The 27,655-nt window shown below is 35.4% G+C and overlaps 3 protein-coding genes and 4 long non-coding RNA genes across 7 annotated transcripts in view; 5 read left to right on the top strand and 2 right to left on the bottom strand.

Annotated features, from left to right (window-relative positions):
* The window catches only part of LOC113465912, a 98,081-nt gene that overhangs the window by 41,149 nt on the left and 29,277 nt on the right, over positions 1-27,655 (top strand). The gene's annotated exons all lie outside the window — the stretch shown is intronic.
* LOC103505550 (longitudinals lacking protein, isoforms F/I/K/T-like) overlaps positions 1-27,655 on the top strand; it is a 116,545-nt gene that overhangs the window by 68,626 nt on the left and 20,264 nt on the right. The gene's annotated exons all lie outside the window — the stretch shown is intronic.
* On the top strand, positions 7,760-9,163 carry LOC113465915 (zinc finger protein 257-like). The gene has a single exon (XM_026820878.1). It carries the CDS (start codon positions 8,365-8,367, stop codon positions 8,845-8,847), a length of 483 nt encoding a protein of 160 aa, XP_026676679.1. The 5' UTR covers positions 7,760-8,364; the 3' UTR covers positions 8,848-9,163.
* On the top strand, positions 9,613-10,392 carry LOC113465917. Its single transcript, XR_003390493.1, has 2 exons — positions 9,613-9,858; positions 9,993-10,392. It is a non-coding gene; the product is annotated as an uncharacterized LOC113465917 (long non-coding RNA).
* LOC113465918 lies at positions 11,842-18,080 on the bottom strand. The gene is made up of 2 exons (XR_003390494.1): positions 17,889-18,080; positions 11,842-12,451 (listed from the first exon to the last, which is right to left on the bottom strand). It is a non-coding gene; the product is annotated as an uncharacterized LOC113465918 (long non-coding RNA).
* LOC113465920 lies at positions 13,306-15,033 on the bottom strand. Its single transcript, XR_003390496.1, has 2 exons — positions 14,577-15,033; positions 13,306-14,293 (listed from the first exon to the last, which is right to left on the bottom strand). It is a non-coding gene; the product is annotated as an uncharacterized LOC113465920 (long non-coding RNA).
* On the top strand, positions 23,775-25,497 carry LOC113465921. The gene is made up of 3 exons (XR_003390497.1): positions 23,775-24,188; positions 24,302-25,048; positions 25,191-25,497. It is a non-coding gene; the product is annotated as an uncharacterized LOC113465921 (long non-coding RNA).

Genomic DNA, 27,655 nt, shown 5'->3' with positions numbered 1-27,655 from the left:
TATCCCTTTTCATCCTTCCCTCTCCCCTTCCCTGTCTATATTACGAATCCTTGTCATTGCATCCATTAAGAAGAAGGCCTATTTAGAGGAAGTACTGATTAAGGCTAGGGGAACGGCGCACAGCATTGGTAGCGTACTTATAAGAGATCTCTTGTCAGGTTCATTGACATTTAGAATGATTTCTGTACAGAGATGCAGCCATATGACTTGTGGTTTAGAATTTTAGATATTTAGATGGTTTTGTATCCATTGTGAATTTGGTCCTTGCCCTTTCGACCTTGCCCTTCCTTGTCGACTTTGTCCGTTCAAGATTGAGTTTTCCAGCCGTTTTCAGTAGAGGTAGAGTCATTTACCGGGTAGGACTTTAGTAATGTTATGTCCTACTGTAATAGTCTCAAAGACTCTAAAGTCTAAATAAAGTTCTACGTACTTTTGTAAGTAAAGTTCCAAGTACTTTTCTAAATAAAATTCTACTTACTTTTTTAAGTAAAGTTCTGGGGAAAATGCGTAAACCGATCATCCTATCAACAATAGCAACACTGAACGACGCTTTTTTTCAACACTTACTTTCCATCTTTCCAATATGTTTTTTTACTGAATCACTTTTTCTTTTTCCTTAACCTTATTTGAACGTTTTTCCCGCCACACTCTCAGATCGTCTGACAGACCTAGGTCTCGAGCATTTTCCGCCACACATGTTAAGACAGTCTGACAGATCGACGTTCTGAGATTGAGTAGCCGGCATTTGAGCCTGTCTTGAACTGTTATTGGACCTCGTTTTTAACTAACAATTTCGGCACCCTGTTGATCAACTAATTCACTGCCTGCACGTAAACATCTTACCGTTATCTTGCCAGGCTGATGTGGTACTCCATTACCTTACATCAGGTACTCCTGCTTTGTTTATTTCGAGCCTTTGTTATCTATAGCCCCCTCCGCCTCACGTGTTTGATATGTGTGGGGATTACTTGTTTTTCCTCCTTGGTGATAAGTGCTGCTAAGGAAAAATGGAATTGAACGAGTTTATTTTGATATCGAAGCCATTAGATGAGAAGATGAGACTTATGGCGGGTTTGACTAATGACTAAATCGAAGATGGAACTAATGGGAGATTTTTAATTGCAAAAATGAGGGAGTCATTGAAGTATGCTGTGTCGTTTTGGCAACCCAAACTTTGGGCAGTCCGTCAATAAATCTTATTGCTTGTTTCTCTAATGTGTTTTTGATCTTTTGCAAATGTGTTTAACTGCTTTATATCTAAGATTGTCTATTCAATTATTCTTTTTAATAGGAACCAAATTCTCGTCCTCACTTAAAAGACCTCCATTGGCAAGAATTTGACTCTTTCGCAGCATTTTCTTGATGTTCTTCTGTTCCCTTGTGTTCCGCGTCCTTTTTTCTTTAGAATTTTTGCACTGTTTTCTTGGCGTTACATAAGACATTACTGTTTGCCATTTCCATAACCTGTTTGCCATTTCCATAATAATAATAATAATAGGGAAAGTGTTGTCATTTTCCTTAGTATTTCATAGTTTCCTGGTCCATATTGATATACCTCCATTGGCAAGAATTTGACTCTTTCGCAGCATTTTCTTGATGTTCTTCTGTTCCCTTGTGTTCCGCGTCCTTTTTTCTTTAGAACTTTTGCACTGTTTTCTTGGCGTTACATAAGACATTACTGTTTGCCATTTCCATAACCAATAATAAGGAAAGTGTTGTCATTGTCCTTAGTATTTCATAGTTTCCTGGTCCATATTGATAATGTTGAGTAAGACCCGTGCTGTCCATTTATCATGGTTTTATCACTTTCCCCCGCCGCTACTCCTAGTTGTGTGTACTTAAGATTACAGGTCCCATTATCTGGCAGGAAATACCTGTGATTAACTTCCTCACGCGACGAGGGTAATTGAAAGCGAAGAATATGAAATTCAACTAATAGACCTGAAGAGTGGAGGGGTAGAAAGAGAGATGAGATAGAGAGAGAGTGAGAGAGAGGTAGAGAGAGAGAGAGAGAAAGAGAGAGAGAGATAGATAGAGAGAGATGAGATAGAGATGAATTTTTTGTGGGCACTTGATTTATTTTGGGAGGAACGACTTGGCGGGGTCTTTTTTTATGCCACGAAGTGGTATTTTTTGGGGGGGATAAATAATATAACATGGGATACATTTAATTAATAGATAACTAATGAAGAAACTTTCTTATTGTGAAAATTATAATGCATATTTTGATCCATGGATTATCATCTGAAAGAATATTGTCACCTAAATTGTTGATATGTGTAATTATGTAGATCTGAAGAATGATATTATCTGTAGCAACTATGTGTGTGAGGGCAACTTGACCCGATGTGATATATAAATACTGATCTAAATAAACCACTACTAGAGTAATGTGTTAAGAAAACTAGACAAAAACCAAACAAAGTACTCGAATTTCCTTGACCAATGACCAAACCGAACTCTAGAACCGACCTCTAAGAACTGAACATTCTAAAAGCACTGTAAAACTTTTTATTGCTTTTTGTCACTCAACATGGTTTTTACAACCCTGATTTCTACAGATTCTCCTAAATTTCATGTGTTAGGGAATTTGTTGTAACTATAGGTGTTTTCCGTTGAAACAGAAATAAATTCCATTTTCTCACCTGTGGAAATAAGAGAACACAATATCTGTTCAAAGCAGGATGTTTTCAAATGATTTAATATAGCTCCTAGGTTGCTGTCCATGTACATAAATGCTCACTTGCTGCCTCTATTACCAATGTACTGTACATAGAATATGATGGTTATTGGGCCTAGCATGGGTGTTGATGGTGATGGGTTATCCACGAATGAGAAAATTTCTACAGAATGTCACCGATTTATATTTTTCAGATTTTGAATTTTCGATATTTTGATTTTATTAAATTAATGTGAACACTTCTATTAAACCCAAACTTTGGGCAGTCCGTCAGTAAATTTGATTGGTTGTTTATCTCTATTGTGGGGATCATTCCCCTCTGAGCCTAGGCTAAATAAATGTCGAGATTTTGCCATTTTGAAGTGGTATCAAGCGGTTTAAACATTTGCGAATGTGGATCCTTTTCCATTGTCCATTTTTTACTGAGAATCTTCTTGTCTTTAATCTCCAGAGAAAATCCGAACACAACTTGAAACTTTGAGCCCTTGCAATTTTTTTTCTCCCATGTCCTGGCCGACATTATTCACTTGACAATCAAATTGACATCTAGAGACATAATACTGAGGAACATTTGACTAACCCTACTATGGTGACATACTGTATGAATACGTTTTTCCTCCCCACTTGAAAAAACAAACATCTTTTCCTCCTGAAGTCCTGACTTAATCAACTAACCGGAACCCCCTAACTGTGTACATACATATTTCTATCACCTCCTGTTAGTTTCTCAATATCTAACACATGCCTGACCAGTATGAATCTACATTTTTGCCAGAAATTCATACCATTTTCGCTCACGTTCATAAAGTTCCCGTGTCCAATCTTTTGTAGTAGACGGCCGATTATTTGTATTTTTTGGCGACACGGATATTTCGGATGTGGTTTTTTCAAACGCGCTCAAATCACAATGTAAATAAATTAATCTGTTTCGTAAGTGGAAGCATCTTTTGCTGACAGCTGAAGTGCTTTCCCTTTTGGTGCATTTGGAGGAGGCTTTGCGAGCAGTTGCTGGGGAGGCTTTAACAGAAGTCCTGCAGTTTAATGTGTTACTTTAAAATAGTGGTCTTGGATGCCGTGAGGGCAAAATTGGGAAAGTTACGAGAAGCCGGCAAGATGGGACTTCGGCGAGGGTTGTTGATTTCTTGGGCCTTTCAGGAAAATTTGGTTGAGACTTGATAAGGGGATACAAGGGTTGAGGACTGTTAGGTACGAGTAATAATTGAGTGTAAGATTTTGATATTGAGAGTCAAATAAACCCCATTTAAATCGACCATCGCCGGCGCCCAGCAATATAAAACAGTAAAGCACATAAAACACACAAAGAACACATGACAATATGACATAGATCCGCCGGACTTAAGGAATAAAGTCGAGTAGAAGGCTTGGTCGCCACGATCATCTTCCCACATTGGCTGAAACTGAAACTTTTCTTGCTCAGAAGATTTTTTTTTCTCAGTTTTTTACCGTTAATATATTCTGGTGTTCGAGTGGAAAGAAACTTGAAGCTACAGTGTGTGTTTTTGAGTTTTTTGCCTGATGGTAGAGGAAAATCTTTTGGACCGAGGTAATTGAAGCATTGTAACTCGTCTCAAAGAGAGTAACTTGCAGGTAAAATGAAAGTTTATGTGAAAGATCCATGTATGTACGTACTAATGTACTATCTACCGAAAAAGGTGTAGAATTTTTGAGCTATCAATGGTTTTCAGGCTCAAGCCAGGGTGTCTGAGTATTTGGTGCCCAATACCCAGACAGGACAGGAATCAGCTATTTATTACTTGTAGTATGTATTACAATATACATGATGGATTTTGTGAGTATACCTACAAGGAAAGTACAAGTACCTACTGTTGTAAGGTGCACCAAGTTTCCAATGGCACCATGTCTTTTAACCTGTTTTATTTCATGCTATGACATTTTTGTTCCATTGTATTGTCAAGATTGAAGTACTTTCTATTTCATCCATGTTCATGTGAAAGGGGTTAACATGTTAAGAACAAACTTATCTAGATAAATATAAAAGATAAATAATATAGGATACATTTAATTAATAGATAACTAATGAAGAAACTTTCTTATTGTGAAAATTGTAAGGCATATTTTGATCCATGGATTATCATCTGAAAGAATATTGTCACCTAAATTGTTGATATGTTTACGTAATTATGTAGATCTGAAGAATGATATTATCTGTAGCAACTATGTGTGATTGTGTGTGAGGGCAACTTGACCCGATGTGATATATAAATACTGATCTAAATAAACCACTACTAGAGTAATGTGGTGTTAAGAAAACTAGACAAAAACCAAACAAAGAACTCGAATTTCCTTGACCAATGACCAAACCGAACTCTAGAACCGACCTCTAAAAACTGAACATTCTAAAAGCACTGTGAAACTTTTTATTGCTTTTTGTCACTGCAAGATAATTTTCCATTACCAACATGGTTTTACAACCTTAATGTCTAGAGATTCTCCTAAATTTCATGTGTTGGGGAATTTGTCGTAACTATATTCTTCTTTTTTTTTATGAAATTTAGAACATGTTAAGTACCATTTTTTGTATCCTATTAGATTTATAAACTGTTCAATAAGTGATTAAATAGTTGATGACTCTCGAATATTGTTGAAACAATTTTTGAGATTGACAATCAATCTCACTCATGAAGATCTGAAATACGTTGTACCAAGTTCGAGAACTCTATATCTCTTTTTATTAGTTACCACTTGTAATGTTTAATATTTTACTCGATAAACTCGCATTTTTTGTTTTCCATTCTTGATTCCGTCTGTAGACATTTAAGCTTAATTTTAAGTCTCTTAAGTGTAATTTTCTTACCTCAAAAAAGTCTATCCATATGAGTGCTATCTTATCGACAGGGTCATTGCCCTTTAAAAGTAACGTTTAAAGCTGTGAAAATAACCGTTCATGCTTAGAACATTGAGCTTTCATTCGGTGAGCCCTTTTTTGGAGGCACTTTTAAAGTATCAATATGAATCTTTTTGAATATCCTTTTAAACTACTCTTTTAATTCAAGTTAAACTTGAATTTTGATTACTCTCATCCAATAATCTAACATTGATTACTTAAAATCTTGAAATTTCATGACTGACTCTTAATTGACCACTAGAACTTTCATGACCGTTTTTTGACTCTCTTTAATTCAAGTTAAACTTGAATTTTGATTACTCTCATCCAATAATCTAACATTGATTACTTAAAATCTTGAAATTTCATGACTGACTCAAACCGTTCTGACCACTAGAACTTTCATGACCGTTTTTTGCCAGAGAAAATCCGAACACAACTTGAAACTTTGAGCCCTTGCAATTTTTTTTCTGCCATGTCCTGGCCGACAATATTCACTTGACAATCAAATTGACATCTAGAGACATAATACTGAGTACTGAGGAACATTTGACTAACCCTACTATGGTGACATACTGTATGAATACGTTTTTCCTCCCCACTTGAAAAAACAAACATCTTTTCCTCCTGAAGTCCTGACTTAATCAACTAACCGGAACCCCCTAACTGTGTACATACATATTTCTATCACCTCCTGTTAGTTTCTCAATATCTAACACATGCCTGACCAGTATGAATCTACATTTTTGCCAGAAATTCATACCATTTTCGCTCACGTTCATAAAGTTCCCGTGTCCAATCTTTTGTAGTAGACGGCCGATTATTTGTATTTTTTGGCGACACGGATATTTCGGATGTGGTTTTTTCAAACGCGCTCAAATCAATGTAAATAAATTAATCTGTTTCGTAAGTGGAAGCATCTTTTGCTGACAGCTGAAGTGCTTTCCCTTTTGGTGCATTTGGAGGAGGCTTTGCGAGCAGTTGCTGGGGAGGCTTTAACAGAAGTCCTGCAGTTTAATGTGTTACTTTAAAATAGTGGTCTTGGATGCCGTGAGGGCAAAATTGGGAAAGTTACGAGAAGCCGGCAAGATGGGACTTCGGCGAGGGTTGTTGATTTCTTGGGCCTTTCAGGAAAATTTGGTTGAGACTTGATAAGGGGATACAAGGGTTGAGGACTGTTACGTACGAGTAATAATTGAGTGTAAGATTTTGATATTGAGAGTCAAATAAACCCCATTTAAATCGACCATCGCCGGTCCTCCTCCAAATGCACCAAAAGGGAAAGCACTTCAGCTGTCAGCAAAAGATGCTTCCACTTACGAAACAGATTAATTTATTTACATTGATTTGAGCGCGTTTGAAAAAACCACATCCGAAATATCCGTGTCGCCAAAAAATACAAATAATCGGCCGTCAACTACAAAAGATTGGACACGGGAACTTTATGAACGTGAGCGAAAATGGTATGAATTTCTGGCAAAAATGTAGATTCATACTGGTCAGGCATGTGTTAGATATTGAGAAACTAATAGGAGGTGATAGAAATATGTATGTACACAGTTAGGGGGTTCCGGTTAGTTGATTGTTTTTTCAAGTGGGGAGGAAAAACGTATTCATACAGTATGTCACCATAGTAGGGTTAGTCAAATGTTCCTCAGTACTCAGTATTATGTCTCTAGATGTCAATTTGATTGTCAAGTGAATATTGTCGGCCAGGACATGGCAGAAAAAAATTGCAAGGGCTCAAAGTTTCAAGTTGTGTTCGGATTTTCTCTGGAGATTAAAGGCAAGAGGATTCTCAGTAAAAATGGACAATGGAAAAGGATCCACATTTGCAAAAGTTTGAACCGCTTGATACCACTTCAAAATGGCAAAATCTCGACATTTATTTAGCCTAGGCTCAGAGGGGAATGATCCCCCACAATAGAGAGAAACAACCAATCAAATTTATTGACGGACTGCCCAAAGTTTGGGTTTAATAGATTTAATAAAATCAATATCGAAAATTCAAAATCTGAAAAATTTAAATCAGTGACATTCTGTAGAAATTTTCTCATTCGTGGATAACCCATCACCATTTACACCCATGCTAGGCCCAATAACCATCATATTCTATGTACAGTACATTGGTAATAGAGGCAGCAATTGAGCATTTATGTACATGGACAGCAACCTAGGAGCTATATAGTATGAATCTACATTTTTGCCAGAAATTCATACCATTTTCGCTCACGTTCATAAAGTTCCCGTGTCCAATCTTTTGTAGTTGACGGCCGATTATTTGTATTTTTTGGCGACACGGATATTTCGGATGTGGTTTTTTCAAACGCGCTCAAATCAATGTAAATAAATTAATCTGTTTCGTAAGTGGAAGCATCTTTTGCTGACAGCTGAAGTGCTTTCCCTTTTGGTGCATTTGGAGGAGGCTTTGCGAGCAGTTGCTGGGGAGGCTTTATCAGCAGTCCTGCAGTTTAATGTGTTACTTTAAAATAGTGGTCTTGGATGCCGTGAGGGCAAAATTGGGAAAGTTACGAGAAGCCGGCAAGATGGGACTTCGGCGAGGGTTGTTGATTTCTTGGGCCTTTCAGGAAAATTTGGTTGAGACTTGATAAGGGGATACAAGGGTTGAGGACTGTTAGGTACGAGTAATAATTGAGTGTAAGATTTTGATATTGAGAGTCAAATAAACCCCATTTAAATCGACCATCGCCGGCTCTTGCAATCTTTTCCGCCACCACCTTCCGAGGGAACGTTCGTCGCGTTCGAACTTTCCCCTCTCCCGCCCCTCAAGTTAATCCGTCCCCCTCCCCCTCCGCTCATGTTGCTAACAGATATGGAAGAGTATATGAAGTACCAGCAACAGCTGTTACAGTTCGCTCTCACGACGTCCAATGTGTCCTCCAGTCTGCCTCCGCCACCTCAGCATCTCATAGCCGCGCTGTCCAACCCGCCACTCAGCCTCTGCCTCAAGAACAACAATGAGAACATGCTCTCACGGAACACGTTTCCCCTCAAGAGGAGGCCCAGCTCGTGCGAGAGCCGCGTCACCTTGTCCAACTTTACCTCATCGCTCAACACCCAGGAGACAACAGCCACCTCCACGCAGCACTCCCCACCCACGCCGCCCCAGAAACCGGTCGAGTGTGAGTCGTGCGGGCGCCAGTACAAACTGAAGAGTTCCCTTCTCAATCACAAGCGCTGGGAGTGTGGCAAGGAGCCGCAGTTCAAGTGCGTCCTGTGTAGCTATGCCGCCAAACAGAAGGCGCATCTGTTGACGCATATCAAGTTCAAGCACAAATGAGTGACCTTGGGTGTCGTTAATGTGTAGAAAGAATGGCCTTTAGTCATTACATCAAGGTTAAGTATGATGTCAAGGTCAAGATGATGACCTTCAAGTACATAAATGAGTGAATTTACTCAAGTGACCTTGAAGTCATGTAGATGAATAACTTGAGTCAGCAACTTGCTGGCGCAGGAATGACTGTTGAGTCCCACGGTGGTACGTGTTCACCAAATTACGAAACGTTTATTCCTATATGAGCAGCTTTTCTCTTGTTTTACCTTCAGTATTTTTCCATGACGTTCAGAAACAACTGATTTTATACTTAGGTTTAAGCTTTTTCCCCATTATCTCCAATATACTTGTACACAAGTTATTATTGTACCAAAAGTACCTTCATATCTAGTTTCATTGAAATTTTCTTCTATTGTCTCATTGCACGTAATACCGTGCTGCTGTTGAATTCCGTTTTGGAAAGAGAGTTTTTAGTTCCTAGTTTTTTCACAAATTTCTAGAATTTTGCTGACAAGTGTAGTAGAAAATTTTATTTCTAAAAGTTGTATCTAAATTGTTTGCTATACGAATCCAAGGGACGTGATTTCGGATCATCATTGCCAAGTTTATTGAAGTTTCGTCAACTTTTTTCATCAAAAATAGTAGTGTCTGACCAATACCAGAAGTTTTGTTTTTCAGATAAAACTGTGAAGATCGTTGAACTATTTGGACTTCTAATACACATCTTGGCATACCGCTGACAAAAGAGTTGGACATTATTGAATCGCCTGACCAATACCAGAAGTTTTGTTTTTCAGATAAAACTGTGAAGATCGTTGAACTATTTGGACTTCTAATACACATCTTGGCATACCGGTGACAAAAGAGTTGGGCATGATTGAATCGTCAAAAACTGTAAATATTAGAGTGATTATTTGAAGATTTTTCTCTCGTGCCCATTTAATATGTCGATGATAGCATTAATTGAAAAGTGATTTCGTTGTAGGTTGTTCCCAAGGAATTATTCGTGAGATCCAGGTGTCAGTATTGAATTCTTCGAATGTGACCAATCATTATCTCACGGGCCTGTCTGGTGGTGAAAGTGAAATCTAGAACCTAGTGGACTCGGGAAGAAAACCAATAATCGAGCAATCATAATTCGTGAGATCCAGGTGTCAGTATTGAATTCTTCGAATGTGACCAATCATTATCTCACGGGCCTGTCTGGTGGTGAAAGTGAAATCTGGAACCTAGTGGACTCGGGAAGAAAACCAATAATCGAACAATCATGAAATAGCAAACAATCTGGAACTATTAATAAACAATAAGACCATACATTCTGTCCAGTATTCAAATCATTATAATTTACAATGTGTGAAGTGTTACAACAACAAAAAATATGTCATAAGCGTGATGGTATTCAACAAAAACGACCAAAATAACGATAAAAATTCCTCTCTGTCGCAGAAGAAAATGCCGAATTTTCCTAGTTCATCAAAATCGTCTTCCCTAGCTGATTTCTAAAATGCCGAATCTTCTACGTTCATCGTCAACCATGTCCAGATATACTCCTAACCGGTTTTCCGATCTGCTTGATGTACGGAAATTGATTTTCGTGTTTTTCTTGTTAAGCTTTTTCGTGCGTTTCTATATTTTCAATTTGCATAATAAATTAAATTCCAAAAATTATTACTGCTTTATCACGGGTAGTTTATGCGTTCTAAAGTTAATTTTTTATTAGCAATGTTTAACGAAGGAAAAGATTTTACATTTTCTTGTTCTTCATTTTGATCTATCATTATTTCGTTGTCAAGTTTGTCGTTCAGAGAGCCTAATCAATTTCTTCAGAAGCTAAGCATTGAGTGCTGTAATCGATGAAATATCGATATCTTTGGAAAGCCAAGCACCAAAACCGATAACTTTAGATTCGCTGGCGCTGTCCCAAACATTAAAGAAAAACTTACATATTTTCTTGTTCTTCATTTTGATCTATCATTATTTCGTTGTCAAGTTTGTCGTTCAGAGAGCCTAATCAATTTCTTCAGAAGCTAAGCACTCAAATCGATGAAATATCGATATCTTTAGAAAGCCAAGCACCAAAACCGATAACTTTAGATTCGCTGGCGCTGTCCCAAACATTAAAGAAAAACTTACATTGCCTCTTTCTCTTGAGATATGGTTCACATTAACCGCGCCCTAGCGGAAAAGGTCCGCGAGTTTTTCAGCTCGACCCAGGCGGACAGTTTGCGTCAAGAAGAGGAAATTTTCCTCCACCAGACTGCGTTCAGTGTGCGGGGGGACATGAAGTTTCGCTTTAAACCTTCGTTGGCCGTACCTTCATGGGTGGTGAGAAAGCTGAAGCGATTGATGAAAAAATCGCCTGCGGCGGCAACGTTTCAGTTGAGGAACTTTTTCTCCTACTATGGAGTGAAGTATTTTCGCGTGAATTCAGATGTTCAACGGAGATTTACCAAGTAGAGTGACTCTGCTCTTTGATTGACTGTTGGCTAGGTGTATTGAAGTCTGCTGACTGTCTGAAACATGTATTTTATTATGTTTTATTACCACTATATTTAGATTTTGTCAGTACAATATTGCTTAAAGCTTTCCTCCTCTACATACCAAGTTTACCTAGTAAAATTGTTTCCCTTAAATTGGTAGGTATTAAATTGTTCTGATTATTGATTACAATAATTACTTTTTGTGCTATTTTTTTGAAGAACTTCCACTAATAAAACTCATCAAATTTTCCAATCATTATTATTTTAAGAAATGAAATTCTAGCAATTTTATTATTGATTTTATAAATGGTACAAATTACTTAATATTGTTTATTTTTATGTGTGTGTTTTTTTTATCTTTACCATTTTTTAAATATAGAATTTAATTTTATCTTTTAGTTCATTACTATTTTGTTTCCATATTTATTATGATAAATTTTATTACTAAATAAAATATAAAATACCTTTTACATTATTTTGTTAGAAATCTGTTTTTTTATTATTATTATTTTTTTAAAAAAATCTTGTTGAAATGTAGGAAATGGTTATTTTCAGTAGGAAGATATCTATTAGATAGGTGATCAAATGGGTTTTCATTTTCAGTACCTTTTCAGATAGATTAAAATTGGTTCTGTCTGAAAGCTTAGAGCTCCCTGACGACTGACAACCAAAATCACCCACAACGAAGCAACTTAAAAGTCAAACAAAAATTTTAAATACATTATCGAAGAAGTTCGATTACTTAAAAAGTTAAAGCACTAAATTAACTAATTTTTCTTTTTAACATAAACAGAAGAAAAAAAAATCCATGGACTACATACAGATTTTTTTGGTGTTCTTTTTTAAAAATATTTCTTCAAAATCTTTACTTTCAATGTTATTAATCTGATTGTTATCAATTTTTACCCTCATTTTTTATACTTCTGAAGTATGGGAAAAAATGAGCAATTTTTTAAAAATAAATACCCTGGTTTCAAAAAGGTTAGTTTCTTATTTTATAGCTCTCTTTTCTAATCTTGAAATTGAAAATGTCTGTGTTGATCACTAGATTTATTTTTAACTTGCCTTTTTCCCTTTTAACAATTAAATGATAGTTAAATATTTGCCATTTATTTCATACTCCTTTTTACCTATGGCCTAATTAACCTAACATTTAACTTACCCATCTTAATAGAAATAGGTCAAGACAAAATCAATCTAATGATCACACGCTCAGTGAAAAAATGTCAATTTCATAACAATGTATCTTTTTGCTGAAACTTTTGGTCCTCCAACCCGGATATTCCATCGTGTTTCGCATGGTTGCTATCATAAGAGATCTTATGAGATCAGCTATTCATTGTAGTGAAATTTTTTTAACTGAGCTAGAAAAAGATAACTTAATGAGTAATTGACATTTTTTAACCTCAATGAAACCGTATTGGTTGGCAAGTTTTCCAGCGTGGCAATTTTTCTTAATTGTTCAGTAAAATTTTAATTCGCCCTCTTTTACATGTTATTTCGCTTAAGGAAAACTTGTGAACCAATATGGTTTTCATTTATATGTATATTTTAAATAATTATTTATTCATGTCTTTCAGCCTTTGTGTAATATAATATTTACAAAATTCACCTTTAATTTACTGTTCTTAACTAACTCAATCATATTGGTGTCTTTTTTTCCTCTCTTGTTTAACTTCTTCTTACATGCTCTTTCATTTTCTGGTTTCTACTGTTCTTTCTTGACCTTTTCTATTTCTGAACGATTTTTTTCATTGGTGATTCTTTTTCAAATAATATAATCTTGGGAATATTAACCAATGTTGCGTTTGTTTTTCTCTCCTTTAGCACTGAAATGCACGAAAATCGACCCGTTTGGAATGTTATTTTGGATCTATTAACTATTAATAGATATTACATAGGTACTAGACAACTTTGAAATCGTTAACGTTAAATAGGACCTCGCTGTAATGATTTGTTCTTAACTAACTCAATCATATTGGTGTCTTTTTTTCCTCTCTTGTTTAACTTCTTCTTACATGCTCTTTCATTTTCTGGTTTCTATTGTTCTTTCTTGACCTTTTCTATTTCTGAACGATTTTTTCATTGGTGATTCTCTTTCAAATATAATCTTGGGAATATTAACCAATGTTGCATTTGTTTTTCTCTCCTTTAGCACTGAAATGCACGAAAATCGAATGTTATTTTGGATCTATGAACTATTAATAGATATTACATAGGTACTAGACAACTTTGAAATCGTTAACGTTAAATAGGACCTCGCTGTAAAGATCTGAAACTTGCTCCAATGACTTTTTGATCACTAGTCAATATTTTTGTGCATTTCGGTGAATGTTGATTTCTAATTGAAAACCTTTTTTTCAGCTCAGTCGATTCAGCAGTACGGATGGATATTTCTTCTTTGTAGTCACACCTTTAACAGTATTTTTTATTGCTAACGAACGAGATACCAAACAACTAGCTTAGAGCAAACTGTCAAACCAAATTTCAGTTTTCTCTCCTTCTTGACTTCTTGATATGTGAGGTTCTATTTCTATCCGACCTAACGATAAATGGGTTTCGTGAGGTGTTAGTTTTCCCTTTTCTGTCTCTATCAACAATGACCAAGTGTCGACTAAAAATTCAAAAATACCTATCTAGTTATTAGTTATGCAAAAATAAAATAATACAAAAATAATAATAATCTGTGATACGTCAAAGAGCAAATACGTGGGTGGGTGAGATTCCTGCTAGCATAAAGCAATCCATACTTTCCCTAATAGGTACAGCACAGAGGTGGGTACACCTGATCTATGATTTTTTAGTTCCCTATGTTTTGTTTTGTTTATAGGTTTAGTAGGTTCCGTATGGGTATGTCTTAGGTTTATACTAGTAATATTAGCAAGAAAAGAAAGTTGTAGCAGAATGTGTTATTATGGGGGGTAGGATAACTTCATGTTTAGAATCTATTGACTCATGATTGAATTCACCACCTTTATGGGTTTCAAATATCAGAAGTTGTACCGAGCATACACCTACTCTCCCTATAAGAGGCCAGTAGAAAGTTATACAGAGCATGTGTTCGACCACAACTTTGACTAATTCATTCTGAGATTTTATCTAAGGAAACTTGAGAAAAAGAAAAAAAAAATGCATTTTTTTCTGTTAACAACTACTTAATTGCTGAATGACTAATTTAACTTTGCACGTAAATCCAAGGAGGGCATTTTTTTCAATCTTCTGATTTCTATATTTTTACTCGATTGAATTCACCACCTTTATGGGTTTCAAATATCAGACGTTGTACCGAGCATACACCTACTCTCCCTATAAGAGGCCAGTAGAAAGTGACACTTTTTCCCATCACCTTATACAGAGCATGTGTTCGACCACAACTTTGACTAATTCACTCTGAGATTTTATCTAACGGAACTTGAGAAAAAGGAAAAAAAATGCATTTTTTTCTGTTAACAATTACTTAATTGCTGAATGACTAATTTAACTTTGCACGTAAATCCAAGGAGGGCATTTTTTTTCAATCTTCTGATTTCTATATTTGTACTCTTTTTTTTTTCTTCTATTCATTTATGTCTAAATTTCAAATTTCTGAACATTTAAACAAATTTTTTTGGTGAAATTATTTCATGCTGACTCCTGACTCAGTTATTCCTGCCCAAAGACAATTAACTTTTTGACGATTCAAAATATTAAACCATGGAATTTAAACATTATTGAACTTGTCATGCTGACTCCTGACTCAGTTATTCCTGCCCAAAGACAATTAACTTTTTGACGATTCAAAATATTAAACCATGGAATTTAAACATTGAACTTAAATTTTACTGGGGTATTTTGTGAAAAGAAAAATACCTAATTAGAAAAATAACTAAAGAATACTTTTCTTCTTCTTTTGGGTTTTCCTGAGATTACTTGAGTCAGCATGGAACTGCAAACACGTTCTTATGAAAACTGTTGTATTCAAACAAAACAAATCCGACCTCGTCTATCTTGCCCTCTGTCCCTGTGAACCAATCAAGAAGAGCTTTCAATGCTGATCGAATTACAATGCTGCTTCATCGTTAGAAAGTTAATAATGCTGATTTTTAAAAAAAGCACTACAGGTTAAATTTAATGTGAACTGACTGCTTCTCGTAATTGAGGTGTTTTTGAAAAAAAAAAAAAAAAAATGCTTCCTTCCAAAAGAAAGTACCAATTATAAAACGGAAAAGAAAGTATCAATTCTTTCTTGTCTTTAACTATCATTCTACTTTGAAAGCTTTTCGAATTTCTTTCAGCTTGTGTCAACCAAAGGCTGTGAACACCATGACGAAATGTTGCATGTGGGTTTTTTTTTTGTCCCGAAATTCTTTTGATTTCAGAGTTCAGGAAGATACCCTCCCACTTCAACCTACTGTCCACTATAAATTTTCTAATATGTAATTACGAGATTTATGTTCAATTACCTCGGTATGAGCGGACTCTTGATCATCAATGGCTTAAAAAAGAGGCTTAGAAAAAAAAAAAAAAAAAAAAAAAAAAAAACTTCAGGTTGAGCTGTGGATCCTTGTGCAAGATCAGTGTAAATTTTGTGGTTGGTTGGAAGAGCTTATCCTTTGAGAATCTTGCCACTCTGAACAGGACAAAAAAAATAAATATAAATAATTAATTAATTATTATAACTCACAAAGCCAGATTGTCTAGGGTCCGCTTTTGTATGTTGAAAGCCTTCATTCAGTCTATTGCTATTTTATTGTCAAGGTCATTTATTCCTTCTTTTCTCTGTCCTGAATTTTATTTTTTAATAATTTTATTAAATAAAATGGTTTTATTTTCAAAAGACAAACATTATATACAGCAGGAGATATATTTTGATTACATTTGGAAACAAATGGAATTGAACTTGCGCCCCTCTGAATCCCGAATCGGCAAGATCACAGTTATTTTGTCATATTGAAAATACTTCGAGATTGTTCACCGTCCCTTGGCAAAACCTGTGCCAACAGCAATTTAACTAAACCATTCCTGCACAGAGTCCACGAGAAATGAAAATGGGATCACCCTGTTTTAAAATTCCACTGAGAAGATAGTGTGGTCCCTGGTCCTAATACCAGCCTCTGAGAATTAGGAAAGCCGGGATGACCAGGTTGTGCCAAATTTCAATGCAAGACATTTTTGACGCACTTGGGGAGGGGATTTTCGGCTTCACATAATGAACACAGGGGAAATAAGGTACTCTATGTCCCCTTACTAGTAACTCCAAGGATATGACCATTATGCCCGAAATCCGTGCCTTAGTCTCCAATTTATTGGAGCCATTAGAGCTTCTGCAGTTCCAAATAAGACCTTGTTTCGACTGCGGGAGTAAAGGGACTTTTCAGTCTCATTCTGGCAATAGGTTAAAACAGGGTATAGGTATTCCAGTCTAACTTTAGAAAAGTCCGTACCCTTTGTATCCGATCTATTGCAGTGACTGGAAATTTCCACTTCACCCAGTATAGTGGCATAACGTATTATCTCCGTCTTCTCCAATATATTCCAGTCACTGAAAATTCTCCACTCGAGTCTCGAGTTTAACGTACTCTCAGCAGGCAAAGAGCATTGGTGAAAGTTTCCTACCTGGCAAGCAATCAACTTCCTTAATAATAATAGAGTTTTACATTCGAAGCATTAAAGTTACGTAGAGTTGGAATCTAGGGCAACCACTGCTTGAGAAGCGCGGGTATGCGCACGAAAATTAAGGGAAAATTCGTCGTCAAAACAACGCACTCTGGTGGGGAGTTTGGTTATTAAGGAAGAGGTGGTAGCGCTAGCTCCACGCGTGAAAAAGTGAAACTAAAATTACAGTATGAGTCCCATTTAAACTTTAATTATATCTGGGGAAAATTCGTCGTCAAAACAACGCACTCTGGTGGGGAGTTTGGTTATTAAGGAAGAGGTGGTAGCGCTAGCTCCACGCGTGAAAAAATGAAATTAAAATTACAGTATGAGTCCCATTTAAACTTTAATTATATCTGATTATTATTATTATTATTTTCGTTTCACATAACTCTTGGTCGGATTTTGATGAAATTTGGTACACATTTTTTGGTCAATGCATAAAGAAAAATTTGCTGGTAGTTTTTAGGCCATTAAAGGCCCTTGGCATGAGCCCTTTTTCTCAGTGAGTCTCGTGATCATGATCATACCTGTAGAAAAATAGCTGCTCTTAGGACCTTAGGGCACTGGAGGAAAAAACTTCTCTGCGTACCTGCAGTTCTTAATTGATTTCATAAAAAACGTGTTTTGCAGAGAATGATATCTCCAAGCTCTGGAAGGGTCACTATCTACAATCCTGGGACGCGTGGAGTGCTCATTACCCGTCCGTTCCATCACTCCTCCAGCGCGCTGCACTCTCTAATTCTCCACCCAGTCCAAGTGGGGACAAGGGCGTGGAGTGCCCCAACTGCGGCCGACACTACAAGCTGAAGAGCTCGCTTCGGAACCATCAGAAGTGGGAGTGCGGGAAGGAGCCGCAGTTCCAATGTCCGTACTGTAATTACCGCGCCAAGCAGAAGATATATTTGCCGTTTATTTCATACTCCTTTTTACCTATGGCCTAATTGGCCTAACATATCTATTAACTTACCCATCTTAATAGAAATAGGTCAAGACAAAATAAATCTAATGATCACACGCTCAGTGAAAAAAATGTCAATTTCATAACAATGTATCTTTTTGCTGAAACTTTTGGTCCTCCAACCCGGATATTCCATCGTGTTTCGCATGGTTGCTATCACAGTTCTTAAGTCCAAGCTCCTTAGTTCTAAAGTACCGCGATGGTCGTGTAACATTTGGTGTTTGTTCAGTTATTTCTAGACGCTGATTTGTTCCAAATATGTACCTTACGAGATATGTACGGTTGTAAGTAACCAGTGTCGTGTATATGGAAGCTAGGGGAGACCCGCTTTCCTTTCTCTCTACGGGTTTTTTCTCACCCGCAAATTTACTTACCACTTAGCAAGATTTTCAGCGATTTTTTAACGGAGATTCTAAGACCACCTGTATACGTATCTCTGACAATGTAATGTGTGATCTATTACCAATCAAATATATGGACAGTATTCAGCAGAAAAGAACCGTCCATAAGGCAGTTCCCCTTAAGGATGGTTCTTTTCTGCTTAATGCTGTCCATATAAGACCTTGGTTAGACTGCAAGAGTACAGGGACTTTTCAGTCCTATTCTAGCAGTACAAGGTATGTTCTATTCTATGTGGGTTTATAGCTTCACCCTTTGAAAAACCTCACGCCACGCCACTGCTAGAAAGATATGTTCTGACCAAACGGTTTCTTCTGGTCAGACAGATACACAAAAGAAATTTGTTTCTTGTCTTCAAGCGGACGAGATAAATTAGCCACTTTTTTTATCCGATCTAAATCGCCGCTGAGAGAAAGAAATTGGTTTTTCCCCTTCTTTTTTGTCTATTTGCTTTTTGGTCTAGCTGTTTGATGCAGTTAGATGGTTAATTAAATACTACATTGGAGCTGTAACAAATACCAAATGCTGTCGGAGTAATGAGTAGCCGTAAGTCTGAGAAAAAGTGGGGATTGCCTGGTGTTATTGGACTAAAAAAATAATAATAATAAATCGGGATACTTTTTTAGGAGGGTTGTTTTTGACTTCAGGAGAGTCCAAAATTTTAATAATCGGCCGTTATTATTTTCCATTTTTTTCTTATGAAGAATGGACATAGTTTGGTATACGACATAACTATTTTTCATGTTTGTTTTTTTCCAAATACCTAACTTCTGACTAACTTTGTTTCACAAGTTGCATGTATTTCATCACGTTTTAAACAAACTTTTTTTTTAAATTAACTTGAATTGACAAACTCTTTTGTTTTGCTAACCCAAATTCTAACCAAGTCTTCTCTCTTTTCTGTCCCTCCTGTCTTTTGAATGCAGTTCATTTAATCCTCTGTATTCCTGGAAGCGAATGTCCCCCTCAAATTTTGAATCTTTGATTTTTGGCAGAAAATCAATGTGATTTTTTTTTTCTAAATGAATTTGATTCAGTTATTCCTGACTAACTGAACCTCCAATTATTTGGATTTCTTGATTGTACATTCTTGGTGGGATAAAAAAAAGCATCTTGTAAGATTCTGGTCTTTAACGGTCTGCTAAAAAGAAAGCATCTTGAAAAGAAGTTTTCTAAAAGGGTCTCTACCTCATTTTATTTTATTTATTCTGGGGAAAATTGTTTCTTTGGGCTTTTAGCCATTCTTTGGCTTTCATATGATGACTGGGCTGAGGCTAACCCCATTTGCTTTCGTGAACTTCAAAACCTTTCTCTCTTCTCTTTTTCCCCCTATTCTTGCTCTTCTTCATATCCTTTTATTGGTGAAAATGATTAACATGTTTTTAGGATGAGACTTCTTTTTTTTTCTGTGGCCTAACGTAAAATCGTTTTAATCCATTTAGTGAAAAAGTTCTATTGACACTTCTAATGCCTAGGAATTTAAATTTTTAATCACTAGGAAAAAAATCATAGGAATTAATAAAAGTTGTAGATACTTTACTTTTTATTTAGATGATCTAATAATTATTTTAAAAGTTATTTTAAGATTTTCTAGTGAGCTTTTAGGTATGAATTCCAACATAATAGAAAGCTTTAGGTAGGCAAAAATGTAAACGAACAAATATATCCTATGATAATAAAATAACCTAAACCCTTTAAGCTCCATGTCCTTACTTTTCCTATGTATTCCCAAATGACCTTTGATATTTGGTATCATCAACTATTGTTTAAAAAGATTCAGCTGTGAAACCTTGAATGAAGGCATTCGACATAGATAAATACCCTGTGAACTAACTTTCTTACTTCTATTTCAGTACTCAACTCTATTATTTCGAAGAAACATTTCTCCAGGATTTTTGTTTGGATGTCAATTTCTGTACGGAACTTGTTAGAAAATGTTTTTGAGGGGTCCTTAAGATAACTTTGGATGGAAAGTTCATATAAAGCTGAAATGTAAATGTAGTTAGTACGTGCAAAAGTTGACATCTAAAATTGTGTTGTATCTATTTACTTGAATAATTGAACAGAAATGTTTTATTACCTATATTAAAAATAAAATAAAATCTACCAGTTCGGAGGGTTTTCTCCTCAGAAGTCCCTAATTCTAGCTGTTAGCTGGGCTAAATGTGTTGCTGACGGTAAACCCACTTTTGTTCAAATATTCAAGTAAATATTGGATGTTTTAGTTTAAAATTTCAAACAGTTATTTATCTTCTTACCTTAAAGCGGAATGAATAGACCGACACATATTACCCATGTATTAGAAATGTTTAAGTTCAACATAATTTTCTTCTTACTAGTAACTTGTTCAGAATTTAAGTTCAATAAGCATGGACTCGCTTTGAAAGCTGGCGCCTAGTCATCTTAAATTCCATATTTCAACTTCAGTTGTCAATTTTCTGTTTACAAGTTCTGTTTTGATTTGACTCACTTTTCTGGTTTCACCAAGACTGGCAAATCATGTATTATAGCCACTCTGAATAAAGTAATATTTTAAGCAATTTTCTTTTGCAGTGAGTGAATATTGTATTGGAAAGATTTTAAAAAACATTGATCCAAGGAGCATTACATCTAATTTGGACAAAGAGCAGTAAAAATTTCTGCAATCACCATTTTTTTACGGGGTTAAATTTTCTTCAGTTAAGTCGATGGTCGATGCCTATTCATTCCGCTCATATTGCTAAGTTTTAATTGAGTTGTAGTTTCGCTTTTGTTTTATCTGTTAGTAGAAAATTAGAAATCAAATTTTCACTGAAATTTAACCCACGAAAGATCAGCGGTACATTTTCACAATGCCTTCAAGATTTCTGCGATAAGACTGAAATGTCCTTTCATTTAACTGTAGAGTCCTTTTAATATTCTATTAACGCTAATAAAACAAGAGCGAAACAATAATCTTAGTTTTAAATTCCTTGTATTTTGGGCCGTCCATGAATGTTTGAAGAAAAGATTGCCATTGTGTGTTGAGCACGTTGCATACTCAAATGGAATTACCCAGGCATTTACATGTTGCATTGTTCGTTGTCTTTTGGCTTGCTTTGCTGACTTCATTTAGAACCTTGTGTTTTCTGTCTTTCAATTCGAGCTATGTTCGTTTTGCGATTTTGAAAATGCCACCTTTTTCACGTAACAGGGAAGAAGACGTGAAGACATTCATCTTCCTGATAATTTGCGCTTTATCAAAAACCTGACTGTCTCATAATAACAGTTGTAATTTTACTATAACAGATACGTATAATTGGGGTGTGACGTCATCGCCCCCCCCCCCTTTTGTCCCCCGATCTGTCGAGCACCCCACTGATTTCGTTTTCTGTGTGTCCGGTTTGTTTTGTTTGATTTCATAAAAAACGTGTTTTGCAGAGAATGATATCTCCAAGCTCTGGAAGGGTCACTATCTACAATCCTGGGACGCGTGGAGTGCTCATTACCCGTCCGTTCCATCACTCCTCCAGCGCGCTGCACTCTCTAATTCTCCACCCAGTCCAAGTGGGGACAAGGGCGTGGAGTGCCCCAACTGCGGCCGACACTACAAGCTGAAGAGCTCGCTTCGGAACCATCAGAAGTGGGAGTGCGGGAAGGAGCCGCAGTTCCAATGTCCGTACTGTAATTACCGCGCCAAGCAGAAGATGCACGTGGCGCGACACATTGAGCGCATGCATCGCGAGAAACTCGGCATTCTAGACGCGTCCAATCTAGCGAGCGCAGCAAGTCCCATTAGCAGAAGATGCACGTGGCGCGACACATTGAGCGCATGCATCGCGAGAAACTCGGCATTCTAGACGCGTCCAATCTAGCGAGCGCAGCGAGTCCCATCGCCTCCATACTGCCCGGGGCAAACCCGCAACAGCAGCAAACCATCCTGCAGTAACGCAGCACCCCTCCGTGATAGAAGCTGACATTTTTTAACGCACGCACTTTTATTTATTTTACGCAATCAAAGCGACCATTTTAATGCTCCCCCCCCCAGATACGAATTTTAGGTTTAGTTTTTTCAGGGACATTGTGCATCACCATAGGCGGTCGAAAGCTCCGGGAGGGAGGGTGTATCCCAAGGTCTGGGTTCGCATTCCGCCCCGGCGTCGATTGAGAATTTAAACCCCCTCCGTGATAGAAGCTGACATTTTTTAACGCACGCACTTTTATTTATTTTACGCAATCAAAGCGACCATTTTAATGCTCCCCCCCAGATACGAATTTTAGGTTTAGTTTTTTCAGGGACATTGTGCATCACCATAGGCGGTCGAAAGCACCGGGAGGGAGGGTGTATCCCAAGGTCTGGGTTCGCATTCCGCCCCGGCGTCGATTGAGAATTTAAATGGTCACATTTTACATTTGTTGATGTAACGGGACCCTATGTCCTAGTTGAACAATGACCGCCTCTGCACAGATGTTCAATAAGGTGAATTCTTACCTTGTGATGTGTAGGTAGTGGATTACCTATGATATTATATGCTCATGATTTTAATACTCAAAAAGTTTTGTCCCAAGTTTTGCATCCTATGAAAGTTGTTTCTGTGCAATATTACAGAGTAGGGCTCGAGCAAGAGAAAACTTGGAACAGAAAACAAAATGTAAAAAAAAAAAAGAATTTTATTCCAATCAACTTTGAAAAATGCAAATTTTGTATTCTATCATTGTTCTCCAAAAGAGCAATATTCAAAAGACCAATGTTATTTTTCAATACAGGTTTGGCATATATCATATTCTTTGCCAACTTTATTGACAAATAAATTAACTTGTACATACTTTTTTATTGAATGCTCCTATGTCAATTATCAGCATCACTGTGTACAGATTTTAGATTGTTAATAAATTTTAAATATTATTTAAAACAAAAAATTTCAAAATGGTATCGACCAAACTTTCAACACATGTGCCTTCAATATAACTCATCGAGAATCAAAAATATTAACTAGGAATATGTAAAGTAGGTTAGGTTTTTTATTTCATAAAGCAATACTTGTTAGCAATAAATTATTTTAATTCGTTTTTCAAATATTATTTTAATGTTTTTTATTCTGTCTTTTATTTCCCCTGTTTTTCAAAATTGATATAATCTGAACCAGATTTCCCTTCCGTAATATTACCGAACAAATATTGGAACTTTTTATTTCTACTTCTTGTTAAGTTTTTTTCACTATATCTTTCAAAATGCCTTAAAGAACAAAAAAAGGGATTTTTTTTTTTTATTTCTATGGAAGCTCAGCCTTAGTTTGTTCAAGTTTTTCTCTTCTTTATTTAGTGTTGCTTTGATGTTTTGTTACCGAACAAATATTGGAACTTTTTATTTCTACTTCTTGTTAAGTTTTTTTCACTATATCTTTCAAAATGCCTTAAAGAACAAAAAAGGGATTTTTTTTTTATTTCTATAGAAGCTCAGCCTTAGTTTGTTCAAGTTTTTCTCTTCTTTATTTAGTGTTGCTTTGATGTTTTGTTTGTTTTTGCATAATTTTTGGGATTTTTGTTGTGTGGAAACTGTTTGTAGATAGTCATGTTTTCCTTTTCATTTCTACATTCATTCTCTCCATTTTATTTCCTATCTCTAGTTAGCATACTTTTCCATTTCGACTATTTTTTCTCTATAGGGATCTAATTTAGAAAGACTTTTGGCGTTCAAGGTCCATGCATTTCACTCATCTTCCAAATGGACCTTTGAATCGCCTCAAAGTCTTTGTTTCTAACTTCTCAGGATTTTTATTTAGAAATATAATTATGTAGTTTATTAAATAATTATTCGTAGACTTTATCACTGCCAAGCTCTAGCACGTTCTCAGTTATTAGATTAATATTTAATTATCTCCTCTTTTTTTTTAGTTAGCTACTTACTTACATAGGTACATATGTAGGTACCAAAAAATAAATTCTTATACATAATACATATTATGTATTCCTTTTCTCCCAGTTGGGCCCCAATTAAACTCAAACAATCAATATTATTTTTTCATAGGTACATATGTAGGTACCAAAAAATAAATTCTTATACATAATACATATTATGTATTCCTTTTCTCCCAGTTGGGCCCCAATTAAATTCAAACAATCAATATTATTTTTTTATTTTTTAAATTAATTTCTCAACATTCATCTCTAAAAGACCAAAGATATCCATGATCTCACTATAGTCCTTATATTGATGATCCAAGATTCAAGTAAGGCAAAGGCATCAGCCTTTGTAAAATGTCATGATCAATCGATTAGATTTTACAATATCATATGACATAAGGTTACAAAATTTGTATTTACAGCGAAATTCACTTGAAATCTTAAGTGGTAACTCAATTTTATATAATATGAATTAATAAATGCAAAAATATTATTCCTTTGACTGAATTATGAAATTAATATACCTACTACCTCTTTATATTCATCAACTTTATTTTTTACTAACTCCTCAACAAACTACTTCTTTTAACGTTTTGTTAAATAAAATAAATAATAAATTCATTTAATTATAAAATGCCTCGCGTTTATTTAATATTAATTTATTTTATATTTATAAAAAAAATAAGACTGGTTTATAATAATCATGCATTATCTACTTTTTTTTTTATCATTTCTTCAACTTTCTCCATTGATTTCATTTCATTTAAAATTCTACCTACAATTTCACTCTTAAAACTCACATTCCCATTTACACTAACTTGTAGTCCTGTAATGCTCTTCCTTGAATATTTCTTTTCCTATTGTTCTCCAAGTCATTTCTTCAACTTTCTCCATTGATTTCATTTCATTTAAAATTCTACCTACAATTTCACTCTTAAAACTCACATTCCCATTTACACTTGTAGTCCTGTAATGCTCTTCCTTGAATATTTCTTTTCCTATTGTTCTCCAAGTTTTAAGCAGAGGTGAGTAAAGAGTGAGTTATTAAAAAAGAATTACTTTCTTCAGGGAACTTACTCACTCAATGAGTCAGACCCTAACTCCCCAATTTCCCTATAGATGGGGAATTGAGTGAGATACATGATTTAGGATCTGACTCATTGACCGACTTGTCCACTGAAAAGTGTAGTTCTTTCAACTCACTCTACACATCTATTTTTCTATGATCTCCTCCCGCCCTTTTTCATTTTAGAATGTGAGTTATAAAAATCCCAAAAATCATGCAAATAATTGTACAAAAATGATCACTAACATGTGCCAATATGCCACAACTGTGAAGTACAGGCTGTTAAATGTTACTCATTTAATTTAAATATCATTTTAAATAGAGGATTATGTTGATAGATAAAATCATTTCCCTCAGAAACATCTAAAAACGTATATTCCATAGATCCTTTTTATTTTTCCTTTTGGCACAGATATTTTATCTTCAATTTTTTTTCTCTCCTTTTTTCAATATCAACAAGGCTGCTATTTTCTTGTAATAATAGCTAATATGATACAGGACTACATAATGCAAATAAATTCCACAAAGTGCAGAAAAGTGCATTTAAAATAGGTAAATCAAAATTCGCAAATATATCCCAATAACTGGTCCCATTTAAAAAAAAAAAAAAAATATTTCCCCATCGGTTGTTAATATTGTTGCAGCTTATTTGTTAAGTTTAGTTCAGCTGAGATATGTTTCCATCTCTGAGGTGATTGGATTCAAATTCAAACCCCAAACACCGCCTTCACGAAAAGCACACCACACCTGTTAAGAAATTCAATATTCTTTGTTATATTTTCCTCCCTCAAACCCCAAACACCGCCTTCACGAAAAGCACACCACACCTGTTAAGAAATTCAATATTCTTTGTTATATTTTCCTCCCTTTTTTTTTACTCATATATATTTTTTATATTGTTAGTGTTATGTATTTATTTACGTATAAAGTTTCTTCTATTGTGTTGCCATATTGTTCTCTATTTTTTGTCTGTCTCTTCTGTTTTTCCTTTGCAAATTCTTCCTTTATTCCTTGTTTTGATTTGGATCAAATAGATTTTATTTAGTGATGAAGAAAAAACATTTATTAAAATAAAGTGAAAATGAACTTCTATGACAGATTGACATAAGAGATGACAATGACTGACTACTAATCATGTTTGGTGGATTTCAAATGCCTCTCAAGTTTACCGTGTGATTTCTCTTATCAAAACCTAATATATCCTCGAAAATACAATCCTTGAGTGAGTCATGTCTTTAGAATGTTAAATATTACTCAGTATCATTCGCATATTTTCAATGAATCATTCAACTCCAGTGTTTGATAGCAAAAGAATCTTTGATTTATAGCTAGATGCCTTTTGAGGAATGGGCTTTTTTTCCAAACTTCAAAAAGGTATACAGTGATGCCAATATGAATCACATTTAGCAATAGATGACGGACACCAATCAAAATAATGATATTTACTCTGTCATTACATTGATCTTTCCTTGCCACCCCAAGCAACTCTTTTCACCGTGTTTGTCTTTGCTCATCTCTTAAAACATTGACATATGAGGCAATCCGACTCTCAAGTGTTGAAAGTAAACACAAATCAAGTCCGTTTGTTATTTTAGTCTGATTATAAATACACACAATTTCTCTCTTCTATCAGATAAAAAACAAACGTGTCCGAGTCTAATAATGATTTTTATGACTGATTTTGTTGTTTTTTAATGTCCTAGTAATGATTTCCAACCTTTTTATCATCTTCCTAGATCAAAATTGTATTGATATAATATCACTTTAGTTGTGTCACAAGCGTTCTCGTTATCAAGGTATACACATCGGGTATATTAATCATATTCCAATATTTCATCCGTGAGAAATCACCCAAACTCTGAACAATTAATCAAAGAACTTTGAAGAAGTCAGTTTTCAAATGGACTTTTTCAGTGCTATCTTCCTTTTATCACCATTCTTCAGTTCTTTGGTGGTATAATCCTTGAGTTTTTTGATAAGCAGTGCTTTCTTATAACAACTTCCTTGAATATACTGCTATCCTTTTGAGTGCATTTTACTTGAATAGTAGGTACCCAGTGCAAATAAAATAACTTGATAAAGTGTGTCTTTCGCACAGTTCACCTGAGTGCATATTTCTATCCCTAATTTCTTACAAGTTTATTTCCTTTTAATAGAAATTCATTGAAATTATTAGACATTACTCTAATCAAATTTTTGTTGTAACTTCACCACAATACAAATTTGACCTTATCTTTTCCTTCATTCCCACTAAAATTTATCTGTTCAATAATAATTATTTTAATAAATGTTTTTGGTCTGTCAGTCGCATCGTGTGTGGCGGAAAAAGCTCGAGAACTAGGTCTATCAGATCGTCCTGGGTCTGAAGCTTTTCCCGCCTCACACGTTCGGACCGCGATCTTTCAGACAGTC

The sequence above is a fragment of the Diaphorina citri genome, unplaced genomic scaffold (assembly GCF_000475195.1).
Source record: "Diaphorina citri unplaced genomic scaffold, Diaci psyllid genome assembly version 1.1 scaffold181, whole genome shotgun sequence".
Lineage (NCBI taxonomy): Eukaryota > Metazoa > Arthropoda > Insecta > Hemiptera > Psyllidae > Diaphorina > Diaphorina citri.
Note: the sequence above shows the minus strand (reverse complement) of the source record. Positions and strands in the feature narration are given on the sequence as shown.